The sequence below is a fragment of the Mus caroli genome, chromosome 18 (assembly GCF_900094665.2).
Source record: "Mus caroli chromosome 18, CAROLI_EIJ_v1.1, whole genome shotgun sequence".
Classification (NCBI taxonomy): Eukaryota; Metazoa; Chordata; class Mammalia; order Rodentia; family Muridae; genus Mus; species Mus caroli.
Window position 1 is genome coordinate 21,927,939 of NC_034587.1, and position 27,742 is coordinate 21,955,680.

The window sequence follows — 27,742 nt, forward strand, 5'->3', positions numbered from 1 at the left end:
CACCATACACATGCACGACCACCATACACATGCACGACCACCATACACATGCACGACCACCATACACATGCACGACCACCATACACATGCACGACTACCATACTCATGCACGACCACCATACACATGCACGACTACCATACTCATGCATGTGTGGACCTATGATTGCCTCTTCTTACCATTTCAGTAAGTGTAAACAAAAGTTTACACTGGATTGGTTGACACATTGGTCTTTTGTGTGTGCAGATGTGTGCCTGGCCATTTCTTTACCTACTATTTAAATAGTACTTTTCCTGGCCTTAGGTATATCCTACACCAATGGCTACCCTCCTGAAAAGAAGGGTCTTCCAGTTTTTTGAGTTCTTTCTTGAGGTAGCTCTCTCCTATTATTTATGTTTTATAAATCCTCTTCTTGGTTCTCCCAGGTCTCAGTGTGGGCAGTCTAGTGAGTCTGGAAGATTCTGCCCTCCCTGTACCATGACATGGGGGTCTTCTCAAAACAGAAACATGGGCTACATGAAGGCTCATTGCCTTTTTCTCTCATCTTTCTGGAGAAGCATCTGCTGTTGTTTGAAGTCCAAAGTTCAAAAGAGCTGTTATATTTAGTCTAGATTTTGAATGTCTCTGGCAGAAGGGGAAATTTGATCCTGGTTCTCTCTTGTCCAGAAGTAGAAGGCTTGCAAACACTTTATTTAAATATACTGACAGTGTGCAGTGACTCACAAAAGATGATTAAACTGTTTGGACTAACAAATAATTCTATTTCTGGGAATGTGTCTAGAATAATTGTAAAAAGAAAAATTGCTACATGCAAAAACAACAAACAAAAAACCAATACCCCCTACCCCCCAAACAAACTAACTAACAAACAAACAAACAAACAAAAAAATCTGTAGAGCATTATTTGTATCTGAGAATTAGGAAAAATTTGTTTAACAATAGGACAGTAGTTATCATATGCTTATAGAATAATTTCCAAGATTTTCAATATTCAAAAAGCTTAGTATTTGATAATAAGCCTGTTAACAGCACATTCATGGTTCCATAGCATATCATAATTACAGCATCATAACAACAAACATCCTCAGGACAAAGGCTTAAGTAGAGCTTTCTCCACTTCCATGGGTTCGGTACCTATGGATGCAACTGACTGTAGGGGAAAAGATTAGTAAATGGATTGTCGCCTTGCCAAGCGTGTATGAGCCTTTCTCTTGCCACTGTTTTTTGAACTACTGAGTGGAGCCATCTGTACTTAGAACTATTATAAGTCATGGGGAGGATTTGAAGTATATGGGGAGATGTATCTATAATCTATATTTATATTCAAATGCTGTGCTTTTTTCTTCTCTCTCTCTCTCTCTCTCTCTCTCTCTCTCTCTCTCTCTCTCTCTCTCTTTCTGAAGGACTTGGTGTCTTACAGAGGTTCTAGGATGGGTCTCTGACGATATGGAGAGATGAATGTCCACAAATGATCTAGCTTTTCAAAGAGGCCAAACCAAGCATCCTCTTCTCACTGTGAAGTGCCACAGGGAAGTAGAGTTGAATACTTCTATCATGCACTAAACAGTAGATTCATCAGCCTGGCAAGATGGCCCAGGATAAAGATGCTTGACATAAAGACTGCTAATCTGAGGTCCATCCCTGGGACCCACGAGGTGGAAACAGAGACCTGATGACTCCCACAGTTTCCCTCTGACCTCTACTTGCATGCTGTGGCATGTGCTTGGCCAGACACAAACATATACAATAAATTAAATTGAAGACTAGATTCATCATTGCTTTAGAATCTACCAGTTTGAAGATACTTTGACTCCTTTTAATCTGTTACAAAACACTACAGATGTGTAAAGAAGTATGGAGAATAATAGAGACCTGTGGATACACTGTTGCCCTTAAGAGGTCAGGAGTAGCCATAGAGTTGAAGATTTCCAGCTGCAGCATTCTGCTGTTGCAGAGTTCTTTCCCAAGACATAACAAACTATTGTATCTACTATATATATATAGTCTTTAAATCCTATACCATACTTTCTGTTTCCAAACTTGTAATGAAAGTGTTCTATGTGTCTTTCTGTGGCTTGGTGGTGTCACTCAACATCATATTTGACAGGCATCCTCTGTGCTTTTGTTTACGTGGCATCTCTGGGTGCACTCAGTACCATCATCCATTCTCCTGATAGAGAGCTACATTGCCTTATCTTTTACTATTGCAGGGATGCTAAACCTGTCTCCTCTCTGTGTATGTGCATGCACGTACGTGCACACACATACTTCTTTAAGTTACAGTATATGAGAAAATCTTGAGGTTGTAGGGTCGGTCATTGCGTTCTATGGAATTAGAGTTTGTAATGTCTGGTTTTACCATTCTCTGATAGAAATTCTTCTAGGTTCACTTTAAAAATGTCCCCATAGGATTATTAAAAAGCACTATGAACTGTGTGATTTTCAGATGCTCTTGTGACACTTAAATGAGAGTCTGGAATCTTCCTGATTTATCTACAGAGCGATGCTGTAGTCACCTAGTACTTGGGCTGTCTCTTTGGGGTTTGATGTCAATCTGGACATTTCTCATGTATTACACCGTCTAATGGATCTCTTGAAATTTGCCTGAAAGTTGTCCACTTTTGTCTGAAGTCCTCAGCTACATCCCTGCTGCATGGCATGACTTTCTGCCTATGCTCCGTTCACTCCTACACCTGCCTTCTCTGGCAGGATCTCTGTTGTCACCACGTTTCTACGTAAGGAACAGTATCACCTGGCTGTACTCAGCTCAGCCACCTTTGCCATTCTCTCCTGTTGTAAGGCATGATCTTCACCTCCTAGCCTCACCAGATTCTGACAGTCCTTCCTGGCAACCCGACCTCTTCCTTGATGGTTTCTCCAAATGAGATTTTTCTGGGGCTCTTGTATATTTTCAGGAAGCGTAATATCACAGGGTTATGTGGTTTCAAATCCTTCTAGCTTTTGAGGATCTCATAAGACCATCCCCGAGTCTATGCCCAGCAGGGCTGCTTATCATTCAGAGAAAGAGTCTCCAGGCTTAAAGAAGGAAGAGGAAGAGCAATGTCCAGCCACATCATCCCTTCTTCCCTGGGAAGGGAGCTTTTGAACCTGGCCCCACTGACTCTGTCCTCACCTCTCTGGCTAGCAGACCACCTCTGGTATGTGATTATCATTTATTGATCAGATATCATTCATCTGCTGCGCTGCTGATACTTACACCTCCCCTAGGTCTTTGTGCTCCACACCTTTTAGAACACAAACTCAGTGTGACTGTAAAACTTCAGATACTCTGTGCTCCTGAGTTGCATCCATTGTGGTTACCCTCAGTGACTCCTTCTAACTAGAGAGAACATGAGAAAATGAAGCAGCAGGGCTTGAGACCACAGCCTAGCCTTCCTTTGACCAAGTAGAGGACTGTTAGGACTCTGCGGGGGCCCATCCCCAGGTCTAGGAAGTGGCCTGTGGAAGGAAGTGACTTGGAGGGATTGGCTTTGTATTATGCTGTCCCACAGCCTGAACTACAGCATATTAATGGCCTAATCATGCGTAGTTGAGTCTTAACCTCTCCCTATGGCATGTGTGCAAGGCTTGTACCCCTTCCCCAACCTGCCTTCTGCACCTTCTTAATGCAAGGGGTCCAACTGGTGCTCTGTCCATCTGGCCAAGATGTGCTGCCCAATGGGCCTAGCAGAGAACCTGGCGCTCAGCAAGAACTGGGACTCCTCTTGTGAGTGAGTGGGCATGGCAGTCCTCAGAAAAGCTACAAGTATAGGCAAAATGGAGGGCCATCCCCCTTACTGTGCTGAAAAGACCGAGAGGCCCAGGGGAAGGCTGGACTTCCAACTGGAGCTTCTATCATAGTTGTGTGTGTGTGATCAGCTGGGGCTTCATGTTTGACTTCAGGAACACATTTAGCTGTAGGGTTTTGAAGAAATGTTCATCAACTTCTTTTTTTTTTTTTTTTTTTTTATGATCATCTCCCTAAAAAGCCTTGAATACATTTTTTTTTCTTGCTCCTAGACTCACTATTGTGTGAAGTTTGCGTGTCACAGGTGTTCTGGACACCTGCTGATGCCCCTCTGCCTGCAAAGGAAACACACGCCATTGTGGTCTGTAAGCCACCCCTGCTCCCCAAGACCAACTTTCTTATTCCTCATTATCCTGCAGCGAACTTGTGGTCTGAAGTATTTCTTCAGTTTCGGTAGCGATGACATGTGAAATGCATGTGTATTTATAGAAATGAAAACAAAATACTAATCAGCAGCAGCCAGTCCTGACTCTTCGGATGGCAAAACAATTCTCAGCTAATGAGCGTGTAATTACAGCTGCCAGGAAATAGCTATTAAATAGATGGAATCTACTACACTGGCCAAGACAGCAGGATGGGTGGGGATGCACACTTGCCTGCTGCCTTGCTCATCCTGCAAGGACTGTGAGGTTCATCTGTATCAGTGCACACGGGAGTGCGGCCAGCCCCGGAAGGGCCAGGGTCAGGTCAGAAGGCCAGGGTACCTGAGACCATAACCTTCTTACTCACTGTTAAGGTTTTCTTCTATTGTTAGACCTTAGTTTTCAGCCAGGTAGTATGATGGGATGTTTCTTGGGTTTGTCATTTGTGTAGGGATGGTATTTAAAGCTCATGTGTGTGTGTGTGTGTGTGTGTGTGTGTGTGTGAGTGTGTGTGTGTATAAGACCATTTTCCTCCTTACAGGCTGTGTCATCCAGTGGCATTGGTCAGCAGTCTGCCATGTCATCATGATGGCTACTATTTCTATACTCTCATCACCCTAAGCAAATTCTGCACCCACTGGACAAAACCTCCAGGCTCCCTCCCTTGGCCCCTCTCTGTTTCTCTGAACTTGGGCTGGTTCTTCCATGTGTGTCCTTTAGTGTCTGGCTTACTCCACTTGGCAGAATGTCTCTTTGCAAAGACTGACTCTGCTATAGCATGTAGCTGACAACATAGTACATTGGTACCTATTAATAATTCACGTATATTTTCGTTTTGGGAGCCAGATAATACACTGTATTTGCATAATCACTAGAAGTTAAATTACTGTGGCTTTTTTCATCTTTAAAAAGAATTTTTTTCATGTTCTTTGTAAATCAGCAAGTTTAGTTAACTGGGAATTATGGTCCCAAGAGGAAGGTTTCTGGTTCTGACTATTCTGGCATGTGTAGGCATTGCTCTAGATAATGGGTTCTCAACCTGTGGATCTTGACCCTCCCCCCCTTTAGGAGTTGCATATCAGGCATCCTGCATATCAGATATTTACATTATGATTCATAACAGTAGCAAAATTATAGTTATGAAGTAGCAACAAAAATAAATTGATGGTTGGGGTCACCACAATGTGCAGAACTGTATGAAAGGATTATAGCATTGGGAAGGTTGAGAACCACTGCCCTATCTCATCACATAACATCTTTAAAGAACATTAAGCAAACAACACACACAGAGTGTAAATATAACTAGGGGTTGGGCCAGTAATGACCACATTGTATCTGTACTTTTAGGAAGTCTCCCTTCTGGAGGTCTTTAGTACAGTCAGGACGCAAAGAAGAAACAAAGATCTTGTCCTGGGGTTGCTTTTATGTACTTCTTGAAGTGGGGATAGTAGCAGAATGTTTGGATTGAGTTCTTGAAACTGTCTGTGAAGCATAAGTCCATGTATAGCTAGCGCATACCGGTGGTGTGGGAAAACCAGTTCTAGCAATTTGGAACAAGGACAGAAGCAGACCTGGTAAACAGAGACCAGTGCCATCCACCCTATTCCTGTCCCTGTCCATCTCTCTGGAGCATGTGAAGGCTAGTCTTCAGGATGCCAGAACTCTGACTTTTCCCCCACGCTTCTCCTTTGTTTGGTTTTGGCTAGTAGCAGGTGATGGTACGAAGCCCATCTGGGAAGAGCCTGGTTAGGGAAGGTTCGTACCAAATGCAGGTCTTCAGTAATAAGCTATACAGAATCTGCCGTGGAGTCTCACAGACCCCCAAAACCAGCCTCATACCCACATCTGGATAACTCAGGTGGTGGACACTAGGCCCCAGGGAGAGATGGAAGAGTGATGGCTCACTACTTCCAAAGCAGTGACTATTCTCTGTGACTAGCCACGCCAGTGTCTGGGATGTTACATAATCACAGGACACAGGTTCTGCGGGCTTCTCAGATAAGCAGCAAGTCCCCACTGTGGAATGTGACTTGGGATAAAGATTCACAGAACTCAGTGGAGTTTCTGTAAGTTAGTACATGTGTTAGGCTGGAGGTTTTAAGAAAGTTAAAATTCAGTGGTTAGAACTCCAAATACAAATACAGACTTAACATATTGGGATAGGTTTTGCTTCTTTTTAATCTCACAAAAGTGTGCCCCAGATTTTTTTAGATGCTCTATCTACTTAGAGTTGCATATTAATAAGGCAGTTTTGTGACTTTTGAAACGCCAACAGGTAGAAATGCCTAATAGAAGTGCGCCCCCTAGTGCCCCAACTTCACGTAACAGCCCCAAAAGCACCGTGAGTATCATTAGAAGGTAAATGGTTACAATGAACTCCAATGTCCAAAAACTGTTCTTATTTTGTGTTTGTACTACAGTAAGAGCCAAGATTTTAAGCTGTACTAAAAACAAACAAACAAACAAACAAACAAAAAGACTTTAGCTATTTATGTTCATTAAAAAAACTAATAGTGATATACTATTTTAAAATATCGTACAGTTCATATATTTGGAGATGTTTGAAATTTATATTGAGAAAAATGCATGTATTTTCAAGTATTGCTGTAAAAACATCTGCATAAGACTGTTCAATTGAATGTTGTTTTATATCAAACAATTTTTTTCAAATTTTTATTAGATACAAACAAGTTTCATAATACTCATTTTTATTGTTACAATAAAATGTTATACATTTTAAAGAACATGATAAAAAACGAAAGGTGTTGCAGGTTTTGGAAGGGGGTTCTCCAGGAGGAGTTGGGGTACTAAAGGGAAAGAAGAATGTGATGTAAGTCTATTTACTCAAAATATGTTTTCAAAGGTTAACAAATTCAGATAAATTGAAATTATGTATCTTTTCTAATCATAATGCAATAAAACTTAAATAAAAAAAGAAGGTAAAAGGTAAACTTTGAAGCTGGGGAGCTTTGAGGAGTGTTCAGGTTAAGTCTCTTGTCTCTGTAAGTTCTCAGTAATGATGACAAAACAGAATTATTTTCCATAGAGGATCTAGGAATGTGACCAAAGGTTTGGGAGGCTCAAAACCTACTGATCTATTCCATGTCTGATCATTTGGGGATTTTCCTTGTCTAACAACTGTGGCAAATGTAGACTAGGGAAGATTGAAAGAGGCTGGGGCACATAGATGCTATCCAGACCGTCACCACGTGCTGTAATGAGGCCTTTCCTGTGCTGGTGGCTGGCAAGGGTCTTTGAAACCAACTGTAAGGGTGAGAACGGGGTTTGAAGAAGTATTGGTGGGAAGGTGTGTGAACATGCCAGACACAGACATTCAGTCCTCTTTCTCTGTGTGGCATTAAATGATTTAAGAGGCTGAACACTTGATGCCATGACATCCTGAGGGAAGGAAGGCCAATCACAAGGACCCGTGTCAGTGACCCTGAAGGACTCTTCCCGCATTACTAATTAGCATGTAAGTGTTCTGAGAGGATCTTCAGCCTGTTGTTTTGTAACTTCAGTTTTATCTTGGTGGGTTTTTTTTTTTAAAAGACATAAACATTCCAGGGTGGGGAAAGATTGGTACTACTTACTAAAATTGAAAAATTTGCATTGTAAATTCTGCTCAGTACAAGCAGGGAGTTCAGAACTGTGACACCTCATTGGAGCTCTTTGTGCTGATTAAATTTCTGTCTCTAGCCAAAATTGGCAGCTTATTCTACTTAATTTTCATGGAGTAATCGGTGTTGAAAGAGTATTTCTTTGACAGTTGCCCTCGGGGAAAACTGGGTGAGGCTTGTTATTTAGGCCAGATAATCAAGTGGAAGAAACTAATAATAATAACGTGAACTGTAGGTCTCCATTTCACTCTGACAGTGGCTACATTACCAGCTGCCTCTTTCAATATTTATAGGGGTGGGGAGTCTGGAGAATAATGGAAATTAGAAATGTCCAAATCTACTTCAGAGTTCAGAGGGAATTTGAAGGTTTGACTTAAGCAAGTTGGAAGCCCATCTTTAAGTTAGAACCCTTCCCAGAAATCAGGATTGAGTACTAGTCATGGCTCGTGTGTGTGTGTGTGTGTGTGTGTGTGTGTGTGTGTGTGTGTGTGTAGGGGGGTGTGGGGGTGTATCCATGCACATTTGTACACTCTTTTCTCTCTGAAGCTAACTTGAAAAGTCATTGCTGGTGGTCAGAGTCCTACTCTATATTCCAGTTGAAGAAAACATGGCCAGTCTTCATGGTTACACTGTCTGCCTTTTCATCATGTCTGTGTTCAGTCCCATGACAGCACCCCTCACCCCCATTTCTAACGAGCAAGTCACATGTTGTCCCCATCCACATTCACCAGGTAGCTCACTAACATTTGTAGGAAGGGAATTTTAACTTTTTCCATGGAATTTGCTTTTGTTTTTATAATTTTGATAGAAATACATAGGAGTTATCCAAACTACATTATCAAGTAGTGAAATGTCTTACAGGGTAGTTCTAAATCATTCTGTTACTGATGTAGGCCAGTTTTGTGTCTTATGCCAGAAACTGAGTTGATTAATAAGGTGGACAAATGTGAGAAAGAGGAATCTCCAAGTCTCTATCCTCCTCTCTTAGGATGGGGCAAAAACTGTTTCAGATCTAGAAAGAAGGTGATTTGGTGTATGAGAAATGCCTGGGGTTAGGCAATGGGACACAGTCAGTGAGTGCACTGCATGTGTGTAATCAAAGGTTATGGGACAGCTCTTAAAAAAAAAAAAAAAGAAAAAGAAAGAAAGAAAAAGAAAAAAAAGCCAATGCTGGCAGAGCTTTGTCCTTCTGATGTCAAAAGTTACTCATGGGACACTTGCACAGGCCCAAGCAAAGGGGTGGAAGGCTTCAGCCAATTTGAAATCAGCAAAAGTTAGCTTTCAAGTTCCTGAAAAGCAACAAGACAACCACTGCTGTTAGGTCTGTGCCATAAAGAGCAAAAGGAGCTGGGGAGATGGCTCGGCCATCAAGAGAACAAACCTGAGTTTGGTTCCCATCATCCATGTCAGATGGCTCATGGCTACCTCTTCCTGTCTCCAGGGAATCTGATGCCCCCTTCTGGATTCCATAGGCACCTGCACTCCCATGCTTAGAGATACCCACAGATATACAAAATTAAAAAAGAAAACGAAAAAAAATGTTTTTACAAAAAGCAAAAGAATAGAGGGAGGGGTTAGTTAAAAATGACCACAGGCTGCAGTATGTATGAAATGTTCTCTGTTAAGAATGTGGGGTACCTCTGCCAAGAAGGGATTTCCTCATCACTGAGCCATGGCACTTTTGGTATCTTTGGCTGAAGAAAAGGACATGAACAAGTAGGCAAACAGCTAATTTAGGATTGCACTCACCAGTGTGTCCAATGCATGCACACTGATTTTTTTTTTTAAAGAAAGAATCAGGACTGAGACTGTAGTTCAGTGGGAGCGCAATTGCTAGCATGTGCAAGGCCCTTAGGTTGATACCTACTTTTGCAAAAGTTTATAAAATTTAGAAAGGAAACCACAGGCTGGGGAAATGGCTCAGTGGGCAGAGTGCTTGCTACAAAAAGAATAAGGACTGGAATTCAATTCCCCTGTAAAAATCTAGGTGCATGCCTATAATTTGGGTGTTGGGTAGGCAGAAGAAGGGGGGATGTCAGGAGGATGTCTAGACTGTCCAGCTAGTCTAGCCTAATTGCTGAGATCCAGCGCCAGTGAAAGATTGTCTCATAAAATAAGGTAGAACATGATTGCAGAAGCCCTGACGTTTATTGCTGGCCTCTAAGTGTACACAGGTGAATTTGTGTCTGTGTTCATATATACAGATGTACAAAGAAAAATTGATAAAAATCAGATCTATTTCTGGTTTGTTAAGTGAATATGTATTTTCTAAGTACTTAACATAAGCATACGGCATATGCATCTCGACTAGTGTTAGCAGGCTTGGAATTAAAATGCTGAGATAGTAGCTCAAGGCTCAAAGTCAGGAATCCAGATGGTCTGATCAAGATGCAAGGAAAGCCAGCAGGGTTGTGGGGTGTAAGGCTGTGTGGAGTCAGGGACTCTGTCCCTAGGCCAGAGGAAGATGGAACCTTGTCAGCTTCAGCTAACATGTGCAACACAGCACCTAGTATATATTGGGAAAGGGTGGCAAGCCAGAGTTAGGGGACTAGCCAAGACCAGCAGTTCCTTTCATACAGAGAAAGTGTGTCTAACCCATGGCTTGTGTACTACATGTGCCCTGGGATAGTAATGAGTGTGGCCCAACACAAAACCAGAAACTTTCGTAAAACCTTAAACCTCATGAGATGTGTGTGTGTGTGTGTGTGTGTCTCAGTTATGCAGAGGGTTTTATAGATGGCCACATCTGTAGCAGTGCTAGAGGTTGAGCATATGACCTGCTAGAGGAAACATTGAAGAGGGAATGGAGAGGCTCAGTAGAGGTGGAGGGTGAGGAAGGAGCCTGAGTCTGGCACATCCAACTCCAAACACTATTAGCTGAAGACTTGCAGGATAAACATATATGCATATAAAATAGAATGAAAACGAAAACAACCCTCACCTCCCTAAGCACAAAGTCATCTATTTCCCACCATTTTATTTACTGAAAACAATAAGCTGGTGGTTAAGACTCACTCACAAAATCAATTTCACAGCTCATTAGTACTGTCTGAAATCACAAGTGTAGAATGGGCTCCAGTTGGAGCCCGGGTGGTTGAGGGCTGCATGCTGGAACAGGGCCCTGGAGGACTCCAGAGGGAGGAAGGTTGACCATGGTCTGGGCTAAGCTTGCTTTTACCTCAGAAGAGAGGGCCGTAAGCTTCAGAAGGAGAAGGAAGGGGAAATGGAGGGGGAGGAAGGGGAGAGAAGGGATGGTAGAAAATCATGGGCTTAGACGATGCAGCACAATTCTGAGTGAACCGCAGCCGAGGGCTCACTTGCTGCCCTGCCCACATTGCTGCTGGGATGCTTCCTCTAAGAGCAGAACAGGAGTTGGTCTGGCCATGGGTAAGATGCAGTAAACACACACAGCCCATCTCTTGGATGAAGGCAATTACTAAGCTGGCGGCAGAGACACAGACCAAGGCTTGAGAATAAATATTAGCAGCAAACTGGGGATGAAGTCTTGAATATAAAATGGCATCAAAGAGATGGTGTGTCAATCAAACACTCCCTACCTGTACTCTTTTCTCTGTGTTGCCATCCCACTGTCCCCAAGTAATTCCTAGGTGAGACCAGCTGTGGGAACACTTAGAGAAAGCAGGAACCTGAGGATGCCTGATAGTCTGTTTAGGAGCCACTCAAGGGGATAAGACCAGTGATTGTCTGCTGTGCAGGAGGCAAGAGGCAGGGCAGGTTAACTATGCTCAGCCCTTTGGCTGGAAACCAGAAGGGGAACCTCAGATGACCTTGAGATATCAAGGAGATACTGGAGAAGGTGTGTGTGTGTGTGTGTGTGTGTGTGTGTGTGTATGTGTGTGTTCATGTATGCATGTTTGCATGGGTGCCTGAGTGTGTGCTCATCAAAAACTGTGTTTGCATGCCTTAGAGAATGCACTTGAGACTTAGAAATCCAAGCAAGGTTAAAGGAGTCCAGGCTGCCATTGAACAAGACCAGACTTAGCCAAACAAAATACACCAAACCCGGGTCCCATCCTGGCCACTGTGGCAGGACCAGTCCAAATACACACTCAGCAAAGGCCCCAAAACTGCTGGTTCTGGGGCTACAGCCCCTTTGGAAGGAAGGTCAGACAGAGCTCAGGGCTCAAACTGAGTCAGGTGGCTGCCTGCTTAAACAAAAACAGTGATGTTTTCTCTGATACTTAAACAAAAGCCAACATTTCTTTACATCATTTTCAAATTATCTAGGATCTAAGCCAGTGTTACTTGTCAAGCAAGAAGCTTGGAAAGTTTCATCTTGTTGGGAAAGAAAAAACCAGTAGATCCCAGTGCCAAGGTGATCCAGACATTGGGTTTGTGAAAGGCTTAAAAGAGTTTTATAAAAGTATTTCAGGTAGAAGATAAATAGGAATATACAAAGTCCATGCTAAGTAATAGGTTGGAAGAATTAGCGATGAAGCATATAATAAATAGAATTAGGAACTTAGCAAGATATTCTTATTGGAAGAAAGATTAAATTGAAACACACCAATAATTTTGTGATATGTAACTAGCCAGTTCACAGCAAGTAAAGGCAAGGCTTATCAGAAGAAGAAAACAAAAGATGACCCAGCTAAATGTTACAAGTTATCTTAGTATACATAGTTCAAGAGCAAAGCAATATAGACCCAAAAAGTTCAAATACTAATCAAAAGTAAACAAAATGTAGCGACATCGTTACAAGAAAGTAGAGTTGAGAGGGAGTGTGGCGAAGAGCTTATCACCATGGCTACGGGCTCATTCTTTCAATGGCCAGAGCTTTGACATATGTGGAACCCAGGTGGAAAGAATTGGTAAGAAATAGAAAAATCCCATTTTATCTGGAGACTTCACTCTCCTCTCTTTATGATCAACAGACCTGATAGAATGAAAATCAGCAAGGCTATTGAGGAACTGAACAGCACCGTCAGCCAGCTAGTCCTGACAGACATTTCCAGAGCATTCCACCCGGCTACAGCAGAATATATGCATTTTTCACAGAGAGGCAGAACAGTCACCAGGATAGGCCATATCCCCAGTCGTGAAATAAACCATAACAAATTTTAAAGGATTGGAATCAGATGATGTGTTTTCTGCTTGTAATGGAATTAAACTAAATCAGTAACAGAAAGATAATAGGAACATGACCAGACACTTGGAATTAACACACTTCAGAATCACCCACGTGTCAAGGAGAAATTCTCAGAGGAAATTAGAAAATAGTTTGTACCAAATGAAAAGACAATGTATTATGTTTTGTGGAATGTAATGCATGGAGGGAAAGTACAATACCATGGGCTTAGACTAGAAAAGAAGAAAATAGGGTAAACACCCAAATTTAAAAAATAATAAAAATAGCCTGAAAGGTAGAAGAAGGAAATAGAAATAGAAAAGTATAGAAATTGAAAAATAAGAAAAATCAAAAGACAAAAAAGCTGGTTATTTAAAATAAATAAATAAATCAAGAATAATGTGGATGCGGGAGAAAGACAAGACCTGCAGTTTCTAGGTGACCAGCAGAGTCAGGTCACTAATGACTCTGATTCAAAAATTAACAGCTTAGGAAAATGGACCCATTCCTTGCTGACCACAGACCACCAAACCCTAGATGGAGGTAAGCTGGGGTTGTAGAACTACTGCTGCTGATAACTTCTGAAGAAAATAACTTGCAGTCAACTTCGGGAAAAAGGAATCTCCAGGCCCAGATGGCTTCCTGGCAAGTTCTACCAAACATTTCAAGACAAAACAAAACCGATGTTATAAAATCTCATCCAGAAAAAAAGGCAGAGAAACACTTCCCAAGTCATGTCATGAAGCCAGAGTCCCTATGATGTGAAAAGCAGACAGACAGATGGTACAGACCAATCTGCAACCCCGGCAAAGATGTGAAACTCCTTAATAAGATGTTAGCAAATCAAATCCAGCAATAAATAACAAGACTAATCCACCATGGCCAAGTGGGATGCAAGGCTCATTTGATGCCTGAGTTCCAGGCAGCATAACCCACCATAGCAGCTCTTTGTGGAAAAGCCACGTTCATGTCAATGAAATTCATGTCAGTTAATGTCAAAAGGCACCTGGCACACGTCATCTGTTCATGATCACAAAACCTCATCGGAGTCTCTCCAGAAAGTCCCAAAGTCTGCTTCCAGCATTATAATTAATGGTAAAGATCGAACTGTGCTTCCTCTGGGTGTTGGTAACAGGGCATGGGCTCCACATTTTCCACTCCTGTTGCCTATTAAGGCAACATCTTAACTAACATAGGAAGAAAGGCCCAGTTACAGTTTTGTAAGGGGGAGACAAAATTGGTTCTTTTGTTTTGTTTCACAGATAACATTATTGCCTATGTAGGCAATGCTAGTGAACCTACAGAAACAAAATACAAAGTCAAAGCTTCCTACAATTAATACATTTATCCTAGTATAGGATTCAAGAACAACAGGAAAGCCATTGTTCCTATTACCAATCAGCAATGGGGAACGGAAAAATTAAAAACAAGCAAGGTCTGTACAAAAGCTCCAAAGGATGGGAACGGCTTGTAAAGTAAGGAAAAGAAAACCTTAAAACACAGGGCAGCTCTATAGCCAGAAACTAAGCACAGATGAACGCACTCAAGGAAATCCACCTCGGTTTGCTTAGTGGATTTATGAATTAGAAGCTTACATGCTAAAGGTGATGTCTCAAAATGTATCCATTTCCGTGTATGTGTGTCTGTCTGTCTGCCTGTGTCTCTGTGTGTTCGTGTGTGTGTGCTTGTGTGAGCATGTATGTGCCAGTGCGCATGCTGGAGGTTGATGACAGGGGTCATCCTACATTGCTCTTCATTCATCCGGGCAGAGTTCTTCAATCAAACAGAGCTTACCTGTATGTCGAGTCTGACTAGCCAGTTAGCTCTTCACTGGGCTGCAGTTACAGGTAGATTTCCAGGTACTTCTGTGAGATCATAGTGGTGGAGTGGGGGTGGGGGATCTAAACCACTGGTTCTCAACCTGTGGGTCATGACCGCATGAAGGGGTCAAATGACCCTTTCACAGGGGTCACCTAAGACCATCTGCAGATCAGATATTTACATTACAGTTCATGACAACAGCAAAATTACAGTTACAGAGTAGCAACAGCATAACTTTATGGTTGGGGGGGGGGCACCACAACATGAGCAACTGTATTGAAGGGTCACAGTATTAGGAAGTTATGAATCTAGTCCCCAGGGATCTAAACCTAGTCCCCAGGTTTGTGTGACAAACAGTTTAGCCATGAAAATGATTCCATGATAAACAAAGTGCTTCCAAACTTTATACAAACTTATCTGAAAAGGAACATAAGTAGCTAAAATAATGTCGAGGGAGAAAAATGACATAGGAGGACTCGGAATACACAAATGGAAAGACTTAGCAGGAAGCTATGATCGAGGTAATCTGATATTGGCAAATAGATCAAAGGACAGAAACTGACCCACACAAACACAGGCTGTGGACTTCTCTAATTTGCAAAAGCCTTGAAATAGAGAAAGTCTCCTAACAAGTGGCCTTAAGGCAAGTGGACAGTTAAATGGCAAACTAGAACTTTAAATTCTGTATAAATTTATCTCAAAATGGATCACACAGCTAAATATAAAAAGTAAAGTAACTGTGTAAAGAGGAAGTCGTGGAGACGCTGGGCTGGGCAGGAGTGGCCCCTTAAGATCCCATGCCCTGCCTCTGAGAGGGGTGAGCAGTAAGGGCTTCCAGCCTTGGAGAGCTGAGGTTTATCACCCTTCAAGTCAGGGTGTGACTGATGTGGGAACACACTGAGGGGCATGCCCGGGCCCCAGTCTAACTCGGTCCCTACCAGTGCCCCTGCAAAATGGGCATCTTATTGCTACTGTCTCACTTTTTTTGATACATGGAAACACAGAAAACCCAGTGATTTCAACTGTGACCAAACAAGGAAGGTTCACAAGGGATCTTTTTTGGGGGGGACTAGGGTGCCACCACCACCCTCTTCTGCCTGTTGTGTATTTGAAAACACAGATCAACACATTTCATGGCTCCCTGTGACCCAGAAATAGGCGTGTTACCACGACACCTACTTTTTACTTTTGTGATTTTATTCTCAGGCCCACTTTCTGCTTGGTGGGTCTTTGCTATTAATTCCTTTTGCAGGATCAGCTCAGGCGAGTCTCTTTAGCGCCACCTTGTGTCTAGAGTGTGTTTTGCAGGAAAAAAGCTCCCGCTTTGGTGTTGGGATACAAAGATCTATTTAGAAGGGTGGGTTTTGGATTATCCTGGTGTTAGGCCAAGGCATTAAACACAAATCTCTACCTCCAATCTGAGAAGCTGACAGAATCAACTTCTTCACTTGTCCCTCTTTCTAGCAGTAACCCAGCTTCTCATATTTATTGTCTTGTTAACAGTGGCCCCTGAGCAGTTTGGGCAGAAACCATCATTCCAGTGTTCTGGGTCTTGTGAGGGGAGGGTGAACCTCACAGAGTGGGCTTCTCAGGAGGTTATAGGGTCCCGTTAACATCCTTGCGCCCCTAGGCTGACTTAGCAGACAGGCTAAGAGGGACTGAGGACTGGAAAAGGGGAAGGGAGGAACGGGAATACAGGAGGCGGAATGTGTTGAGTTCTCATTCTCAGAGCTTTGCAGAAGTAGGGACTGGCCTCTCTGAGGAAGGAAGTGATGGGCTAGTCAAACATTGATAAACCATGAAAAACCATCACATATTTCATTTGCTTTGTTTTTTACCTTTATTGCTGGCTTTTCTATTGCAGAAGTAACATGGTGTGGTGTTCAAAGTGGGAAAATATGGGAAGAGAAGAAACACGCACTCAATGCTTCCGATGTCAGCCCCTCCTCTTCCTCCCCTTCTGCAGTGCCACAGAGCTCAGACCTAAGGGAGACCCCTTCCACTGTGCCACAGGCCACTCTCAGTAAACACATCTGTTATAAATGCTGACTGGAATATTTTGTTGAATTAAGAGAGGCTTAAACTTTTATGCTTGCCTTGTAATTCTTTGCACAGAAACATTTTCCAGAGTCAGATGTGGATTTGGCTTGCTGTGTGCGCCAGACTGTGGCAGGTGTAAGGTTTTACTTGTGAAATAGCACCTTGGGGACATCTTTACTTCTTTATTTGTGCTTTTTGTTTTGTTTTTTAATGTAGAGACCCCTTATTAAAACAGGCTCTCCACGTCACATGAAAAGACATGTAAAGAGAACCAAGTCTCTTTGTGCAGGTACCTGGAAGGCCAGCCATCCTGGAAGGACCTGGAAGGACTGCAGAGCTGCCCTCTACCACTTAGTAGGAGTAGGAGTTTGGGACTCAGTCCTTAAGTTCTCAGGGCCTGTTTATTTGCCTGTCAAGTAGAGCAATGGCTGCCTTATGGGTCTGTCATATAGATAACAAATATCCTGTCCCACTAAGGTTGAAATGAATGATAGCAATTTTCCAAACATTTGCCACACAGAATGGCCTTACTACAGGGTTTCTTCCAAACTGCTGTGTCGTGACTCAGTGACATGTGAAGTCACTTTTTTGACCTGCTTAGTATTTGACTGCTGAGTGATGTTTAAAACACCCTTGCTGATTGAAGGGATAATGATACGTGCCTAGTCTTTAATTTGCATGTTTTGTTATAGGGAGAACAATCTTCATGCTGTTATAATCTTATCCTTTGTTCTAAGTGTTATGAGTTTGTAATATAGTGTGAAAAAGCAACAATATTATCCACTATACAAAGTAACAGTATTATACAACCCTTTATCTCTCTTTGGTTTTCATGCCATAGTAAAATTGCCTAAGCCGGGCGTGGTGGCATACGCCTTTAATCCCAGCACTCAGGAGGCAGAGGTAGGCGGATTTCTGAGTTCAAGGCCATCCTGGTCTACAAAGTGAGTTCCAGGACAGCCAGGGCTTTACAGAGAAATCTTTCTCAAAAAAAACAAACAAAAAAAAATGCCTAAAATTCTACGACAGCATAGAGTGATTGTGCAAGTATCATTTTGAAACTATCGCTGGGGCTACTGAGATGGGTTAGCAGGTTAAAAACACCTGCTGCCAAGTTTGGTGACCAGAGTCCAATCCCTAGAACCCATGGAGTGGAAGAGGAGAACCAGTTCTTGAAAGTTTCCCCCAGACTTCCACCTGGTGCCATGGGATGTGTGCACTTACATTCCCACACATCGACAGGTGAAAAGGTCTGAAGTCCTGCGCTTAGTAAGAATGTCTCCAGGGTTTGGTGACTAGCTAGAATATGTTGTGTGATGGTTACTGTGTTGAGTTTGTACCCAAGACATTCCTCTCATTTTAGCGTTATGTATTCAGACACAGTTTTCCTTAGAAGGTCCGTGTTTGACTATTTGCTCCTTTGTTTGGTGAGGAACGATGAGATTTTTAGTGTCACCATACATTTGTCTACCTAGATCCCAGAACAGAACCTATTTTGTGTTGTGTTTTTTTTTTTTCTCAATCAGCGCCATTTCATGTAGATTATTTCCTAAAACCTATCAGTCCATTCAGATGGTTATCCTTAGACTAAGGGATGAGGGATCGTTTCATTTACTCTTCTATAATTTCCAGTTTTCCAACTGAGAGGTGAAGGTGGTTAGGGCGGTGGACATGATTCAAGGAAACCTGATTAATTTGGATATTCACTATCTCTGCAGTGTCTGCAGTCAAAATTATTTTGATGTTAATGAAGCTGTTCAAAATAATACATTGCACTTCCTTCTTGGAGAATGGTAATAGAAGAGCGATTACACTTCCTTAAACTAAGAATTTAAGCTTTGGCGTGTGACAGATTATTTGGGGTTCCCCAAAGCCATGTATGTGCACGCTAGGTAAGTGCTCTGTCCATGAGCTACAACCTCAGCCCTCTTTGTATTTTTAAAATTTTGAGACTCCGTCTCACTAAGTTGGGCATGCCTGCCTTGAACTTGTGATCTTCCTACCCTGCCTTTCAGAGTAGCTGGCATTGCAAGTCAGTGCCACCATGCTTAGCCAGGAGACTTTTTTTTTTAAGTCTGACATTTTCCATCATAAAGTTTTTTCATTTATGAAAATTCAAAGCAACACTTAAATGCAGGGCTGTCCTTTCTCTAAAAAGCTAAAATTGCATTCCCTCTAAATGTTTTGACAAGACACGGGACTGCAGGCAGGGACACTGGTTGTTTTGAGACCCGTTACGTGCCCTCTTGGTTCCAGGTGCCATCTCATGTTCAACTTGGCCCTGTATTGAACAGCATACACATCAGGATAGAGAAGCATGCATGTATACATCAAGATGCACAAGCCCAGAGGTGACTGATGTCAGTGCTGTAGTTAGATCCCCCAGCAGCCAGGAATAGCCTCCAGTGCTTTCAGTTCCGAAATGAGATTTCAGAGCTTCGCTTCAGAGTTGGTGCCCTTACCAATACACAGTACCCTTAATGTGATGAAACTTTCAGTTGACCTCATGACCATTGAAGGCTGCGCTTACACATAAACCAGTAACATCTCCTTGTTTCTTTCCCCTGTCTGCAGCACTGGGTCAGATTATGTTGTATGTGGATGGGATGAATGGCGTCATCAACCACAGTGAGACCATCCAGTGGCTTTACACGCTCGTTGGGTCGAAGGTAAGACCAAGGTTTTGGTTTTTGTTTACGTTTATGTTTTTGTTTTTCTTTCCTTTTGGAACACCTTGCTCAGTTTACAAGTCATTGGTTCTTTTTTTTTTTTTTTTTTTTTTTTTTTTTTTTTTTTGGTTTTTCGAGACAGGGTTTCTCTGTGTAGCCCTGGCTGTCCTGGCACTCACTTTGTAGACCAGGCTGGCCTCGAACTCAGAAATCCGCCTGCCTCTGCCTCCCGAGTGCTGGGATTAAAGGCGTGCGCCACCACAGAATCCTTTTTTAAATGGTTTTGCAAAGAGCAATCCTATTCAGCTCTGCTCAAGTCCTGTCTTGGTATAAAGGATGATTCACCCTTTGTAGATTTTTTTTTTTCAAGCTCAGTTTAATCACAGATAGCTTATGAAATTTTATTCTCTTAAGCTGTAATCAAATGCCTTTGACACTTTTGGTTTCTAGTGTTTAATTAAAATATTATGCTATAGATAAAGTACCTATGTGCCCCTTATATTTTGTGACCTCAAGTGGTAGGATGACACGAGTATAGGTCATAGATACTAGGCAAGAGAGTCCAGTGCCATTCCTGGCCCTTGGATTTCCTTTCCCAGTGTTGTGATGAGGAAAACTTTCCCTCATTTCATAGTAGAGAAACTATTTTTCCTTGGGCAACTGAAAATGCTTTTTCCCATATCTTTTGGCTTTGTTTTCCATGGAAAATAGAAACAACTCTATTTTGAAGCTAGGGCAAGTGGCCTTGGAAAGGAAGTGGAATGCTGGGTCTATGAGGTTGACTTAGCTAGGCTAGAGGGAGATTTGTATCTGGTCTCCTGTGTTTTCTGTCTTCCTTACATTTGCTTGGAGGCCTCCTTGGCCAGCATATCTGTCTGGAAACAGGTCTCTCCATAGCTCTTTGACTAATGTCTATGACCTTAAAATCTGGAGAGATGGGGAAGATTTCTTTGAAATAAAAAGGGACTTTTAAATACATGTTACAACTGGATTAAGAAATCTTTATGGCTCTTTCATTGTCTTGGCAAGACTGATATGGTGGCATGGGAACAGGGGAGAGCACGAAGGAGTACATGTAGAAAGGGGTGCCGTGGTCTGAGTGTGTCTCCTGAACCTATGTGCTAGGGGCTCATACAGCACAGTGAAGAAGGTGTGGCCTTGCATGAGGAAGGCAATGAGAACCTCCTTGGTAGTGGATTGTTACTGTTGAAGCAATGGCCTGAGAGAGTAGGCTTGTTGTCTGCTTTTCTCTTATTTCAGGACATGACCTATGTCCCTTCTGGTACCTGCAGCAACTAGTTGCCATCTTGGAAGTAGAGGGTCTGACTCTTTCTCACTTGTGCTATGGAGATCTTACATGTGTCCCTGCTTGTCAACATACCACAGAATTATATTTCTATCCTCTTTTAAAACAAACAAACAAATAAACAAACAACTAGCCTCAGGTATTTTGGGATAGCAACACTAATAGAAAGTCCTAGAGAAGAGGAAGGGTTAAAAAGAACTAGAAACAATGGTGGGGGGAGGGGACTCATATCTAAAATTCCAGTGCCTGGGAGGGTGAGACAGAGGATTGCCACAGGTTCAAGGCCAGCCTAGGCTATAGTTTGAGATCCTGGCTCAAAACCCGAAAAGGAAAAGAAAAGTATAAAGAAGAGATGGGACATACAGGAAGTAGCAGACTCAAATCACAGCCATTGGCCTGTGTCACCACAGCGATCTTGATTGTTTTCTTTGGACTCACTCTGCAGGGAAAATGAACAGAACAGGAGAACAAGGGAAAATCTGCATTGCATTTAAAAATAACGTGGAGAATCATAAAATCAGAAATCAACAGAGGAACTATGCTTTCCTTGACTGGCTGGTCCCCAGAGTCCTTGCTTGCTCTGTGGTCCTTCCTCTCCTCAGGCTCTATCTTGGGTTGACCAGTTGTCTCTTCTCCACTCACTGACATCGTTAGCACTAGACTCTGTAGAACATGTGCATTTTTCTCTTCACTGTTCATTTTTTTCCCAAGAGCCATTCTTCAGCACTTGTTGACTTTCAGGCATCATGAGGCTAGGCAAATAGAGGAGTCTAGTGAGCTTGTGCCTTGGAGCAAATAGAGTCTAGTGAGCTTGTGCCTTGGTGCCTATGGTCCTGCTTAAAAAAAAGAAAAAGTGAGGTTGGGGGAGGGTGTGACTCATTCATGGTGATGTCAGACAAGATCTTGAATCACCCTACTGGGTATACTCAGTTCCAGGTCAGCAGCTGAATGCAAAAACAGCAGCCACTGGCAAGTTGTTTTTTTTTTTTCCCCCTAGCACAGTTCTCCTGAAATGCCCTTTACTCTACAAAACTTGCTGATACTCTGTCCCTCTCTTTCATCTGGATAGTGAAAGATCTGGAAGAAGAATAGGTGCCTCAACCAGGACCTTTAGGTTTGGAGAATGAAGCCTCAGTTCTGTCCTTAGCACTCAGATTAAACAATACAGCCACCTAGGTTTTCCCAGCTCAGGTGTAGAAGGCAAGGGAAGCTATGCTTTAGTCCTTTCTGTTGACAGATTCATGGCTTTTAAACCTGAAAGGTTTGCCTTGACAGCCTGCTGGCTTTGCCTTATACAGGCACAACACTAATAAAGGAAGTGCTGGTTAAAAAAAGAATCCTGTTGTTCTGTTTTCATAATGCTTGACTTTCCTCCCATGAAAGGCAACACGATGTGACTTTGCTGCTGCCAGAGGGTCGTTATGCAATGCACATTTGTAGTTACTTGAAACTCCAGAGAAGAAAATGATGTATTTGCAGCCAATTAATGACTTTTAAAAGAGAAAGCACAAAATGTTTTCAATAAAGTCTTTGTGTTTACATGAGCCCATCTCTAAACTTCTCAGTCAGAGGTACGAGGTGGGTACCCCCACAATGACTTGTTAAGGGCATGTAGTTTTTCTCTTTATGCACCTGGAATTCTAATTAATTGAGATAGGATAATCCTGTTTCTATAGTTTGGCCTTCTATCACCCTCATATAGAAAACCTTCTCTGTTTTCCATTCTGGCCCTGGAGAAACTCTCATCTCCTCATCAGAGAGCCTCATGATGTTGCCATGGAAACCATCCTTTCTGTATTCCCATCTACCTTTGCTCACCCTGCCCTCTATTTCTGCCAGCCCCACTGCATCTCATTCTTCCAGCCATGTGCCAGACTGCTGATCAGACAGTAGTGGATTTCCTTTGCATCTGTGTGAAGATGTGCACGCTGCTCTTATATAACCCCCGCTACTAGTTTAGGGAGAAGTGGAAAGGACCATACCATCTTCTCTCACATACATTCATATTCATGTTCTCCCCATGAAGCCTCATTAGGACAGCAGCTTCCATGGCATGTGGAGCATAGGGATAGAAGAGGGGGGAGATGGCAGGGATGGCAGCAGTTATTCAGAAGTGGTGGGGTCTGAGAAAGGGTTGCAGTTAAAAATGAAAAAGAGGGCAATGTGGAGACATCTTAAAGAGCAGCTACTGAGGCCTAGATTTCTGGATTTAGAAAACATGAAGCAGGAATAAGAAGTGAGTCACAACTTGGAGTGGGCTAGTGCCTCTGGCAGGAACGTGGAAGTTGGTATTAAGCTTGGAAAGGAGAACTGAGCAAGTGATCCCAGGTCCCGGTGCTCTCTCCCTGTGTCAGGACACAGTGCTGGTTGCCAAGGAGATGAGAGTCAGTAGCCCTTTGGTCCTGTAGTCACAAGTATTGTGTCACTGATATGTGATCACTCCAGGGACCCACATGGAGGCTAAAACATGAGGAACGTTCTTAGTTACATAGAGTTATAGAACCCGAGCTGTGGCAAATGCTGAGCTATGTTTAAGATGGTCATGACGTCATGAGTCACATTCTTAATTCTAGAAAAGGAAAGGAAAGGAAGTGGCTCAACCCTCGTGGACACCAGAGTTGCTGGGAAGCTATTCTTACAGGGAAGGCATCTTCATCTACACCATTACGAAACACTGGATCTACTGTTTGTCAGGCATTCTGATTCCCTGTGGAGGTGCTCTGAGCATTTAAAGGTCATTGTCTGGGACTGAGGATATGTCTTTATACATACACATACACATACACATACACATACACATACACATACACATACACATACACATACACATACAATCATCAATGAACTTCTATGTAAGCACAAGGACCTGAGGTTGGTTTCTAGGATCCACATTAAACAAGAACAACAACAACACAGTAGGTATGGTGATGTGCTTATAACTCCCCGGCACTGGGGAGACAGAGATAGGGAGATCCTTTAGGCTTACTGGACAGCCACCCTAGACGACCTCATCAGTTTTAGGCCAATAAGAGAACTTCTTGCAAAATAAAGGAAAAAATAAAAATAAATGTGCATGACTCCTGCGTAGTGAGTGGTGAGGTTGTCCTCCTGACTATGTGTGGTCATACACACGTGACTATGCACACACATGCACATTTTGAAATTAAAACTGTAAAGATGACTGTTCTATAAGCCTGTCAAAGCTACAGTGTATGTTTTGCTCTAGATATTACAGGGACCTAATAACTAGTCCCTCATTCTACTGGTCATTGGCTTCTTTTTGCAGCTGGTAGAAGGTATATAACAGCCTCCTTGGGATATGACATTTTCTTCCATAAATTCTATCTCTGCTTTAATGGGTCTTTTAGCAGCAGCCCTGGGTGCTGGCTGAAATTGGCCTGGCAGTCCATTAAACGTCCCTGGCTTTGTCTCATACACCATTCCTGCCAGTTCTTCATTCTACATGTCCGTGACTGATGGTTGTGTATCTAAATGCAAGCCATTGCAATTTTCTTTGTTGATCAGACCACAGTTCCAGCCTCAAGATAATTGTGAATTCTGCCTTGGCCATTTATCATCTTAATGGCTAGTGCCAGTTTTATATAACATAAATTTAATAAGCTATGCCTCTTTATTATAGACCAGAATGCTGAGAGGGGAGAGAGAATGTGTGGACCCACCAGCACAGACTCTGTGACAACACAGATGACTGGGGTGCTTTAGGGCCACTGTGAAGCGAGTGGGGAGCTGCCTCACTGACTGTTAACCCATTGTTGCCAATGTCTTCACAGACCTTTCTAAAATCAAGACATACTGCATCTCCTAGCACATGCTAGGGCTTTGGGGTCCAACACAGCCTTCATGTGGGTCATCTTTCATCTATAAAATGGAAATAGTCTGCAAGCTGAGCAGATACAAATGTGTAAAATTCTGAGCACTGCTCCTGGCCCTGTGCCTAGTATCATTTGTTAATAGCTCTTTTTCTGAGAAGTTCACTCAACATCCTAGTTTAGAGATATGCTCAGTCAAGACTGATGGGCCTGGGCCTCTCTTCTGTCTTGAAGCATCCATCTAAAAATTTCCTGGGACATTTTGGGAGGGATCAGTGGTGAGTTCAGAAAGCTACACGATGCTTTTTTTTTGGAGTTCATATGCACCAATCTCCTTTTTGGCAGTTGCTGATATGTCTGTTTTACACTATGAGAGACCTCTGCCCGGCCTAGCTTGGCTCCTGACCTGCCCCAAGAGCCCACAGCAGCTTTCTAAAGAGTCTCCTGCAGCTGGTCTTTGTGCCTGTAGTTTCTAGGGCTTACATGCTGTGGTGGAACATTTGGCTTTCAAAAACTCATGGAAACCATCACACCTGAGCATGTTTTGCTGCTTGGTAAGGTGGCTCTACCCCTGTGTCCTCAGCTAGGCCATTACAGACACCTTTTCCTCTCTGTAGAGGAAATTGTTCTCCCCTCTGCAGTTCAAGCCACGTTCTTTCTTCCCCCACCCCCAGTTCCACGAGAGGCTCAACATCAGTGACAGATTTCATGATCACGTGCCTTTTTCTTTTTTGCATTTATTTGTGTGTTTTCTTGTTCACATGGGTGTGCACACATATGTGTGGGCATGCCAGAGTGGGAGGTAAGAGGATGATATGGGGTGTCTTCTTTGATTGCTTTCTTCTTTGTATTATTGAGGGAATCTCCCACCGGAACCCAGAACTTATCCACTGGTCTAGTCTAGCTAGCCACCTTTTGGGGGATATCTGTTGCCTGTCTCCTGTATCCTGGGATTCCAGACAGACCAGCATGCCCACTCGGTCTTTACCTGGGTGGGAGGTCCTAAAGTCTAGTCCTCGTGCTATGTGGCAAACATCTGGCCTGCTGAGCTATCTCCCCAGCCTTCAGGTTGGAGATTTTCTTGCTTCCAATTTAAGAATGATAACTCTCTGCGGCTAAGTAGGAAAATACCCGATTATAAATTTTATGTTTTAAAACACATTGTAAACATATTGGACACCATGATATCTGCTCCGTCATTGAATGCTACATGGCCTTGCCAAAGACATTCTTAGAATACCAACCAGTTCCTTGATGTGTACCGCTGTCGTAAATCAGTCCTGCAATTGGAGCTTATGTTTTTTATTGACTTTAAAATGAGTTGAATTAATAAGTGTTTCATTAATAAAAGTTGGGCTAATGTTAATTTTCATAGTGAAGTTAATGAGAAGAGATTAAAGGAAAAAATACAAGTTTATGGATGTTCTCAACATCTCGATATTATTATAAAAACTACCATTTGAGCTTTTCTGTGATTATAAGAGCAAAATGTTCTCTTTGTATTAAAACGTAGAAATTTTAAAAAGTAAAAACAAGCAAAAATACAACTCAGAAGTCCTACCAGAGTTATCATGGTGATTCACTTTGAAACCTTTCTTTCTATTTATTTTTAAAGTTTTCTTATATAGTAAGCCCTAAACATATTCTAAACATTTTCTGTGTCACTGTAATATTTAAAGTTTAATGCCCATATAATGGTCTCTGGCATGTCTGAGCTGTGATTCATGGAAGTTTTTTCATGTTTCTCATGTTGTCAATCAAGTGGCTTCGGACTGGATGCTCTATTTAAAGCTATTTTAATATCATTAAAACCTATTTAGTGGGTGAAGTTGCATTTGAACTTTGTATTTATCCACATTCCATTAGGCAGGTAGGATTTCTAAAGCTCCCTGTGTCACCCACGTGTATTCATGTGTTATTGGCAGGATGACCCTGTGGATACAGAGTCAGTGTCCCTGCAGAGTGCAGTCCTGGCTCCTCTGCCTGTGCACACTCAGAGTACTAAGTCCAGTGTATGTAATTTCTTTCCTGTGTGCATGCACATGTGTGTGTTGGTGGTTGGAGGTCAGAGGTCAACCTCTGATGTTATACCTTAGACACTTTGTGTTTTTTAGACAGGGTCTTTCACCAAGAAGGCTAGACTAACTGTCCAGGAGTGGGGAGATGGATCCTCTTGCCTCCTTAATACTAAAATTACAAGCAAGTCATCCCCCACCCCCACCCCAACCTCCCTTTTATTTCATACATTTTGAGATTGAGCTCAGGTCCTTATGTCTGGACTGCAAGTACTTTCCCACTTGAGCCCCTCCCTCATCCCCATTAAATGTTGGATTTCACAAGCCCTTGCTTTTGGAAGATATCAGAATGAGACCGGAGGATAAGGCCGGGCCTTCAAAGCCTTCGGAAGGACAACCAGTAGAGGCGTCACTGAGAGAAGTATCACTTCTTTAGTCCATTGTGTGGCTCCGGGGAGCATTATTTAGGTTCCCTCTGTTCTCAAAACAGCGTCATTATACACTAGCCATGCCCCAGCAGCTAGAGGATGAGTCACTGCTGGGGATTCAAACCTGGGAACACATTTGAAAGAATGCAGAAATTCAAGTAGCCAGTGTACCCTTTGCCCAGTGAAAATACTGTTTCCATCTTCTAGGATGGTGGATGGTCCTCAGGGCAGCAGAGGCAGGGAGTTCTGGGAGCCAGCCCAGGAGGAGCCCTGCAGGCTGGAGTTCCCTTTGTCAATGCTCTCAGCTCCCTTCCCCTGGGGCTTTGTCTCTGCCTGGCACGTTCACTCACTTCCTGGAGGCTTCTGACAGCCAAGCTCTCCCGACAGCACTCACTGTGCCAGGCTTACCTGCCGTCTGCTGGCACGCATCCAGGACGACTTGTTTGTAAAAGAAAAGTTCTTTTCCTTGGGAAATATTATCTGTCATATTTCCACAAAGCTTATGTTTTGAGCCAGTTGGAAAGATGGAGGGCTCTTTCCTGGGTAAGGACAAGAATCAGGTTGACCAGTCTCATTTAGAAATTGGCCAGGTAACAAGTTATTTTAGCCTCCTAGAATGTGGGGTTTTGTACCCCAAACTGGGCATGCTGCTTCCTGTAAAAGCATCCAAGCTTGTTGATTTCCAGTATCCCATTCTGCAAGCAGTAACAAGATGCCCCTTAACTGGCATGTTCCTGCCAGGCTTTGGAATCCCTT

General features: G+C 42.7%; 1 protein-coding gene across 4 annotated transcripts in view; it reads left to right on the forward strand.

The window, feature by feature from the left end:
• The window catches only part of Fhod3 (formin homology 2 domain containing 3), a 416,962-nt gene that overhangs the window by 234,080 nt on the left and 155,140 nt on the right, over nt 1-27,742 (forward strand). For all 4 annotated transcript variants that reach the window (XM_021150413.1, XM_021150415.1, XM_029472088.1 and 1 more), the window contains exon 6: nt 19,313-19,407. In XM_021150413.1, coding sequence (XP_021006072.1) covers nt 19,313-19,407 — 95 coding nt within the window. The remainder of the gene's footprint in view (nt 1-19,312; nt 19,408-27,742) is intronic.